We start from the raw sequence: 9376 nt of genomic DNA, 5'->3' as shown, positions 1-9376 counted from the left end.
GCCGGAGCTGAGGCTACAAGGTACGGCTACTCCACGCCCCAGTAGCCTCTTTGTTCCTCCTACCAAAAATCTTCGGCGCGCAGCTCCTCGTCAGAGATTCCTGCTGGCAGGGATCTTTCACCGTCCTGTCTGTAGTCCCCATTAAATATAAAACATTTTCTGCCGGAACAACTGCATAAAGAACTAAAAGAAAAATTCTACAAATTCTAAAAAAAAAAAAACAAAAAAAAACAAAACACACACAACATACAAAAGTGGAATAGAAAATACACTAAGGAAAAATAATCATTTTATTTCAAACATTTACATGCAACAATTCAGACTAAAAAAAATGGTCAATCTGAAAATAAAATAAAATTCATCTACGCCTGCGTAACTTACGTTCAGAGGAAACTGGGGAAACAGAGGGCGATTCTATTTTGATATCTACCTCCACATTGGCAGAATCGTTTGCAGCACCAGCAGATGTAGAAGGAAGATCACTGTGTATTATTGCAGAACCAGCCTGAAGAGGAATCGGAAGGGAAACCAAAGGTATCCCGGGGGGACTCGAAATAACCGCAGACAGATTTTGGGTGTTATCATTGACTGTCGTGTGAACTAGATTCGAGGCAGTTGATTTTTCCAAACCAACAATATTAGGGGACACTAAAAACGCACATGGAGATATTTGGGCGAAGGAGGAGGGGCCTGACGCAGTTGCAGGATCTCTGATTGGCCCGTCAGGCGCTTTAGACTTTGTAGAGAGGATTGCCTGTTTAATTTGGGACAAATCTGAGTGAATGGCCGTAAAGCCTTCTTTAATCACATTCTGCACGCTCAGAATCGCCTCGCAGATCTGACGATTTGTAGAAATTAAATTGTTAAAGAAGGAAAATGTTCCGTCCATGTATTGGTTTAGGAAATTCGCCTCCGATGGCAAGAACGGGAAATCTTCACCAATGTTTTCAGGTTCTATGTCGGGTTCGGGCATTGCGATCCTCTCAACCTCAGGGGGAGGCAGATATTCATCCACATCCGATTCCTCGCTCTTATAGGAATCGGCCACACCTAAAATTTAGACAATCATCAAGTAAAAAAAAAAAATGTCTTGCCAAAAGTTTTTTCGACAAATATTTTTTTAAACCTACCTCCACTCGGATTGAATTCCATGATTTCCGGGTTTGAAGCTTCTTCGGTTTGTTGTTTATTGTTGTTGTCGTATGTTGAAATAACCAACTCATCCACAGGATCGAGAATAACTCCGGTGGGTGGACCCCCACCCGACGCCGTTTGGTGGACTTTCATCTTGCTGATTTTTTCTTTGCTTCTACGACGTGTGTCGTGCCATTTTTTCTTGAGCTCCGCAATGCTCCGCTTTTCGACTCCCAGAGAATTAATAGTCGATGCAATTTTGCCCCAAATATGAGTTTTAGTACGTAAAGGAAGATGATGGGACTTCTTTCCAAATAATTCATTGTAATGAGAAACAACCTGGAGCATGAAACAAAAAAAAAAAAACACACAAAAAAACACCATAAGTCATACGAGAAAATACAAAAGAAGAGATTCTGTACAGACTACGATACACAATTCAATAACCGTAAGGACGTGAGGATAACCCTTTTAAGGGCTGATCCTCACGTCCTCACAAATCTTTTGATAAGTTTTATTTGGCTAATATGTAAATTTTCTAAAGAGGCTACTGGGGCGTGGAGTAGGCGGAGTTGAGGCTACACGATGCAGCTACTCCACGCCCCAGTAGCCTCTTTGTTACTCCTACCAGAAATCTTCGGCGCACAGATCCTTGTAGCTCCGCACCCTCGTCCGAAAAACCAGCCATCTGCACATGCGTAGTGGCTCCGGCTTTGGAGAAGTGACCGCACAGCCGCAGGGCTGCTGTTCTGCGCATGCACAGACGGCAGATTTCTCAGACTTGGGCGGCATCTACCTTGAGCTGCCCACCGAAGATTTCTGGTAGGAGGAACAAAGAGGCAACTGGGGTGTGGCTACTCCGGCTACTCCACGCCCCAGTAGCTGCCTTAGAAAATTTACATATTAGCAAAATAAGTTATTAAAATATTGCAGGGACATGAGGATTATCCTCACGTCCTGTAGATGTACCTACCACCCGATCTACCTTTATAGGTAGATATGTGGTGGTAGGTTCCCTTTAAAGATCCTGCACACAAATGTCCAAATTGTTAATGAAAAACTGGTGATTAATATCAGTTTCTTCCTTTTTGGATCCATCCATTTTTAACAGACAGCATCCAACTGTCATTAAATTTTAGGGATTTGTTATAAAAAACCTGATGATTTTTACAGTCATTTAATAGCGTATCCAAACAACCATCTGTAATGGACAGCACTTGGAAGCCATCAAGGAGGATTTCTACCACCGAGGAGGATGTGAAACTACCCGAGGTGCCGGCCATGTGGGGCAGAAGGAGGGCACCAGCCTACATCCTCCACCTGTTCCAATTTATTCAATAATCGTCTCCATTGTCATCTTTAAGAGGCACTATTGATACTCAGGGTGTCACACCAGTCGGCCATGAGATCCGGTGCGCCGCCCTATCAAACCCCTCATTGTGATGCTGCTGCCGCCATTTTGCTGCTGAAGTTGTTGGAAGTCAGGAGTTGGCAGCAGAAGGAGAAGAAAACTGTTGGAACATGGGAGATGGAAGGGGCACGGTAGGGATGCATGCATGCGGATACAGGGGGCACGGTAGGGGTGCATGCATGCGGATACAGGGGGCACGGTAGGGGTGCATGCATGCGGATACAGGGGGCACGGTAGGGGTGCATGCATGCGGATACAGGGGGCACGGTAGGGGTGCATGAATGCGGATACAGGGGGCACGGTAGGGGTGCATGCATGCGGATACAGGGGGCACGGTAGGAGTGCATGCATGCGGATACAGGGGGCACGGTAGGGGTGCATGCATGCGGATACAGGGGGCACAGTAGCGGTGCATGCGGATACAGGGGGCACAGTAGCGGTGCATGCGGATACAGGGGGCACAGTAGTGAAGCTACAAGGGACACTGTAAATATGTAATATCATGTTGGATACTATATATTTGTATGTAAGGCTCCTGGTTCTGGTGCTGTATCTATTAAGGTTGGTTCTTTTACTACCTTCATGCATTGTGCTGTTATAATAGTTCATGGCAGGCACTATATTATAATTTGAGGGACCCTGTACATATTTTAAATAAAGGGGTTCACTGTATATGCAAAAATAATTCAGGAAACCATTAATTTGCAAAGTATATACATGCGGATACAGGGGGCCCGGTAGGGGTGCATGCGGATACAGGGGGCCCGGTAGGGGTGCATGCATGCGGATACAGGGGGCCCGGTAGGGGTGCATGCATGCGGATACAGGGGGCCCGGTAGGGGTGCATGCATGCGGATACAGGGGGCACGGTAGGGGTGCATGCATGCGGATACAGGGGGCACGGTAGGGGTGCATGCATGCGGATACAGGGGGCACGGTAGGGGTGCATGCATGCGGATACAGGGGGCACGGTAGGGGTGCATGCATGCGGATACAGGGGGCACGGTAGGGGTGCATGCATGCGGATACAGGGGGCACGGTAGGGGTGCATGCATGCGGATACAGGGGGCACGGTAGGGGTGCATGCATGCGGATACAGGGGGCACGGTAGGGGTGCATGCATGCGGATACAGGGGGCACGGTAGGGGTGCATGCATGCGGATACAGGGGGCACGGTAGGGGTGCATGCATGCGGATACAGGGGGCACGGTAGGGGTGCATGCATGCGGATACAGGGGGCACGGTAGGGGTGCATGCATGCGGATACAGGGGGCACGGTAGGGGTGCATGCATGCGGATACAGGGGGCACGGTAGGGGTGCATGCATGCGGATACAGGGGGCACGGTAGGGGTGCATGCATGCGGATACAGGGGGCACGGTAGGGGTGCATGCATGCGGATACAGGGGGCACGGTAGGGGTGCATGCATGCGGATACAGGGGGCACGGTAGGGGTGCATGCATGCGGATACAGGGGGCACGGTAGGGGTGCATGCATGCGGATACAGGGGGCACGGTAGGGGTGCATGCATGCGGATACAGGGGGCACGGTAGGGGTGCATGCATGCGGATACAGGGGGCACGGTAGGGGTGCATGCATGCGGATACAGGGGGCACGGTAGGGGTGCATGCATGCGGATACAGGGGGCACGGTAGGGGTGCATGCATGCGGATACAGGGGGCACGGTAGGGGTGCATGCATGCGGATACAGGGGGCACGGTAGGGGTGCATGCATGCGGATACAGGGGGCACGGTAGGGGTGCATGCATGCGGATACAGGGGGCACGGTAGGGGTGCATGCATGCGGATACAGGGGCACGGTAGGGGTGCATGCATGCGGATACAGGGGGCACGGTAGGGGTGCATGCATGCGGATACAGGGGGCACGGTAGGGGTGCATGCATGCGGATACAGGGGGCACGGTAGGGGTGCATGCGGATACAGGGGGCACAGTAGTGAAGCTACAAGGGACACTGTAAATATGTAATATCATGTTGGATACTATATATTTGTATGTAAGGCTCCTGGTTCTGGTGCTGTATCTATTAAGGTTGGTTCTTTTACTACCTTCATGCATTGTGCTGTTATAATAGTTCATGGCAGGCACTATATTATAATTTGAGGGACCCTGTACATATTTTAAATAAAGGGGTTCACTGTATATGCAAAAATAATTCAGGAAACCATTAATTTGCAAAGTATGTGCATGCGGATACAGGGGGCACGGTAGGGGTGCATGCGGATACAGGGGGCACGGTAGGGGTGCATGCGGATACAGGGGGCACGGTAGGGGTGCATGCGGATACAGGGGGCACGGTAGGGGTGCATGCGGATACAGGGGGCACGGTAGGGGTGCATGCGGATACAGGGGGCCCGGTAGGGGTGCATGCGGATACAGGGGGCCCAGTAGGGGTGCATGCGGATACAGGGGGCCCAGTAGGGGTGCATGCGGATACAGGGGGCCCAGTAGGGGTGCATGCGGATACAGGGGGCCCAGTAGGGGTGCATGCGGATACAGGGGGCCCAGTAGGGGTGCATGCGGATACAGGGGGCCCAGTAGGGGTGCATGCGGATACAGGGGGCCCAGTAGGGGTGCATGCGGATACAGGGGGCCCAGTAGGGGTGCATGCGGATACAGGGGGCCCAGTAGGGGTGCATGCGGATACAGGGGGCCCAGTAGGGGTGCATGCGGATACAGGGGGCCCAGTAGGGGTGCATGCGGATACAGGGGGCCCAGTAGGGGTGCATGCGGATACAGGGGGCCCAGTAGGGGTGCATGCGGATACAGGGGGCCCAGTAGGGGTGCATGCGGATACAGGGGGCCCAGTAGGGGTGCATGCGGATACAGGGGGCCCAGTAGGGGTGCATGCGGATACAGGGGGCCCAGTAGGGGTGCATGCGGATACAGGGGGCCCAGTAGGGGTGCATGCGGATACAGGGGGCCCAGTAGGGGTGCATGCGGATACAGGGGGCCCAGTAGGGGTGCATGCGGATACAGGGGGCCCAGTAGGGGTGCATGCGGATACAGGGGGCCCAGTAGGGGTGCATGCGGATACAGGGGGCCCAGTAGGGGTGCATGCGGATACAGGGGGCCCAGTAGGGGTGCATGCGGATACAGGGGGCCCAGTAGGGGTGCATGCGGATACAGGGGGCCCAGTAGGGGTGCATGCGGATACAGGGGGCCCAGTAGGGGTGCATGCGGATACAGGGGGCCCAGTAGGGGTGCATGCGGATACAGGGGGCCCAGTAGGGGTGCATGCGGATACAGGGGGCCCAGTAGGGGTGCATGCGGATACAGGGGGCCCAGTAGGGGTGCATGCGGATACAGGGGGCCCAGTAGGGGTGCATGCGGATACAGGGGGCCCAGTAGGGGTGCATGCGGATACAGGGGGCCCAGTAGGGGTGCATGCGGATACAGGGGGCCCAGTAGGGGTGCATGCGGATACAGGGGGCCCAGTAGGGGTGCATGCGGATACAGGGGGCCCAGTAGGGGTGCATGCGGATACAGGGGGCCCAGTAGGGGTGCATGCTAAAGGGTGATTTCAGAGAATAAACCTCCGGTTAATATGCAGTAGTGACCCAAATTGCCCTGACAGGTCTTATTTAAGGTTAGCCCCATTGAGTAATTTACCTACAAACTGCCCCTTATCTGTGGTTTCGTTTTCTAGCCGACCCATTAGGCCTTATGTATCATCAGGGGCCTGGGTTTTTTTAAATCCAAAGATAGCAACAAAGCAGAGAAAAAAAAAAAATATCTCACAAACCATACAGAAAGAAAGCAAACCCCCATTACAAGTATCTGTGTGCTTAAGGCCGCATTCACACACAGAATTCGAATTACATTCGCTTCACAATTCAAATGCAACGAAGGAGGAGTCACTCCCTGGGCCGTATATGGATTTATACCTAAACATATGCAATTGGGAACCAGCTCCACGTGTTTTGCATGTAAACAATGCTCAAAAGGCAATTCAAAACACCACGTGTGAACACGGCCTAAGAAAAAAAAAAAAAAAAACACTAAAAAGAAAAAAAAGCCACAACACAAAAGCCGATAGCACAAGGGAAAAAATCACGTAAATTACCTTCTCAACCAAGATGCGCTTTTCCTCGGCTGTAAATTTTTTCTTTTTTTTCTTCCGAACGTTATGATCCACACGATCCACATGATCATAAGAAGATGACGATGTTTCCGGATCCGAAGGATGAAAACTTGTCCTGCTACCATCTCGGATCTCGTCGTAGTGATATCCAGGGTTAGAGGTAGACGAGAAAGCCCTGGCACGGACATGCGGCCTGCTAGACGTTCGCTGCTTTGTAGATTTTGTAGCAACAAAGGGCAGGCTGAATTCCTCCATGTTCTCAGGCTGATTTTTTTTTTTTTTTTTCCCCTCCGGGCACTTTGGAGCTTATTAAATACAGACTTAGAAAGTTAATAAATAAGCTCCGGTCTTCAGTCTGGATCAGATTGTAACAAGCTGCTTTACTCCAGAAGACTAGGGGCAGAGACTAAATTCACAACAGGCGCGTGACACAATGATAAATGAGACTGGAAAAAACCAGCCCAGCCAGAAAGCAGCGCGCCAGAAAAGTGGCTGAAAAAAAAAAGTCCCCTGACGATGTGAACTACGCCTATGCTGATAAATGAGCTCTGCAGATCCGGCCGCTCCAGGGAAGTCGGCTCTGAGAAGATGCATTACTCCAACAGGGCCCCACGACACTTTGATAAATGAGACTAGAAGAAAGCAGACTAGACACAAACCAACCAACACGACAGAAAAAGGACAAAATTATACTTACGCTTCTCTTCTAGAGCCGCAACCCAACAACGGGGGGGTGGTCAACTCCCCGAGACCGGTGGAAGACCGGGGACAAGACTAAAACTAGTCGCAGGTAGCTGGTAGACGCACACGATGGCTAGTCTACCATTACGGATAGAAAAAAAAAACGCATAGAGGGAGGATAGACGGAACAAAGGGTGGGAAAGAAGAGACAACCATTCTAGAAGACCACAGATGGTCAACCCAGGAAGCTCTCCACTGGAAGCCTTCTCCTCCCCGACACATTCTTCCAATTCAATTGCAATGAGGATAAAAGGGTTGTGACCCGTCATCTCAAAAAAAAAAAAAAAAATTTAGGAAACGGCCTCTCGTGACCTCCAGGCAAATGTTACTTCAGGGTTAAAACTTTGGTTTCGTTGAAGCAAAATGAATAGAAGGTTCTCCATTTTTAGGATCAGGTCTGGATCTTCTCCGCACACCGGCAGCTTCAGTAGATGTGAATTTCTGTGCAGCTTCTCGTGAAGTCTCCCTGGAGAAAGGAGGCAGCAAATCTACTGGCAGAGAGAAGACTCCACATGTACTTTCTAGGGATAAGGCACAGCACTGGAGGGGAGGCGGGGCCATAACAGAGAGCCGCCATGACAGGGGCTAAGAGCAGGGAGGCGAAGGGTTAAATATAGAAGGGGTTGTGCTGGGAGGGAGTGCAGGGGGGGAAGGGATTAGGGCCTGGTCTGTTTACCTTCTGTGATGCAGTTCTGGCCAAGCCTCCTCCTCCTCTTGTGAAGGAAACCATCTCATGTGAAGCCCCCGCCCTTCCTGGACGGAGGAGGAGGAGGAGGAGGAGGGTGTCTCGTCATGCAGCTGCAGAGGACTAGATCTTTGTGAGGGGATGAGATTTTGGGTGTTTGTGTATGTGGGGGATGTGGGTTATAATCCGTTCTGGATTAACCCCTTAAGGACGCAGCCATTTTACAGCTTAAGGCTCAGCGCCATTTTTTGGATTCTGACTTGCGTCTCTTTATACGGTTATAACTTTTGAACACTGTTACTTATCAAAGCGATTCTGAGAATGTTTTTTCCCCACATGTTGTACTTCATTTTAGCGGTAAATGTCGGCTGGTAAGTTTGGCGTTTATTTTCAAAAAAAAAAGAAAAAATTATGAATTTTTTGAAAAATTTCACTCTTTTGAAATTTTAAATCATTACATTTTCAGGCAGATAAATTTGCCACCTAAATCAGTTGCTAAATAACATTTCCCATTTGTCTACTTTCCATTTTCATCATTTTCGAAATTTCTGGATAATTTATTTTGACGTCGCGCGGCTTACAAATCGAATAGCGATTTTCCGTATTTCCAGAATTTACTGTTTTGCGGATAAATACGGTTTTGAATGAAATTTTACATATTTAGCATCTGTGTACAGCTCCCTCAGCAATCACTATATACAGCTCCCCCAGCAATCACTATACACAGCTCCCCCAGCAACCACTATATACAGCTCCCCCAGCAATCACTATACACAGCTCCCCCAGCAACCACTATATACAGCTCCCCCAGCAATCACTGTATACAGCTCCCCCAGCAATCACTATATACAGCTCCCACAGCAATCACTATATACAGCTCCCCCAGCAATCACTATATACAGCTCCCCCAGCAACCACTATACACAGCTCCCCCAGCAACCACTATATACAGCTCCCCCAGCAATCACTATATACAGCTCCCCCAGCAATCACTATACACAGCTCCCCCAGCAACCACTATATACAGCTCCCCCAGCAATCACTATATACAGCTCCCCCAGCAATCACTATATACAGCTCCCCCAGCAACCACTATATACAGCTCCCCCAGCAATCACTGTATACAGCTCCCCCAGCAATCACTATATACAGCTCCCACAGCAATCACTATATACAGCTCCCCCAGCAACCACTATATACAGCTCCCCCAGCAACCACTATATACAGCTCCCCCAGCAACCACTATATACAGCTCCCCCAGCAATCACTGTATACAGCTCCCCCAGCAATCACTACATACAG

At 50.3% G+C, this 9376-nt stretch overlaps 1 protein-coding gene across 1 annotated transcript; it reads right to left on the bottom strand.

Annotated features, from left to right (window-relative positions):
• Nucleotides 1-293: 293 nt before the first annotated feature.
• Nucleotides 294-6903, bottom strand: LOC140119603 (uncharacterized). The gene is made up of 3 exons (XM_072138817.1): nucleotides 6631-6903; nucleotides 1131-1473; nucleotides 294-1050 (listed from the first exon to the last, which is right to left on the bottom strand). The coding sequence occupies exons 1-3, from the start codon at nucleotides 6901-6903 to the stop codon at nucleotides 359-361; spliced, it is 1308 nt and encodes a 435-aa protein (XP_071994918.1). The 3' UTR covers nucleotides 294-358.
• Between the last annotated feature and the right edge of the window lie 2473 nt (nucleotides 6904-9376).

Source organism: Engystomops pustulosus, chromosome 2 (genome assembly GCF_040894005.1).
Source record: "Engystomops pustulosus chromosome 2, aEngPut4.maternal, whole genome shotgun sequence".
NCBI classification, from domain to species: domain Eukaryota; kingdom Metazoa; phylum Chordata; class Amphibia; order Anura; family Leptodactylidae; genus Engystomops; species Engystomops pustulosus.
This window is presented reverse-complemented; position numbering and strand designations above follow the sequence as displayed.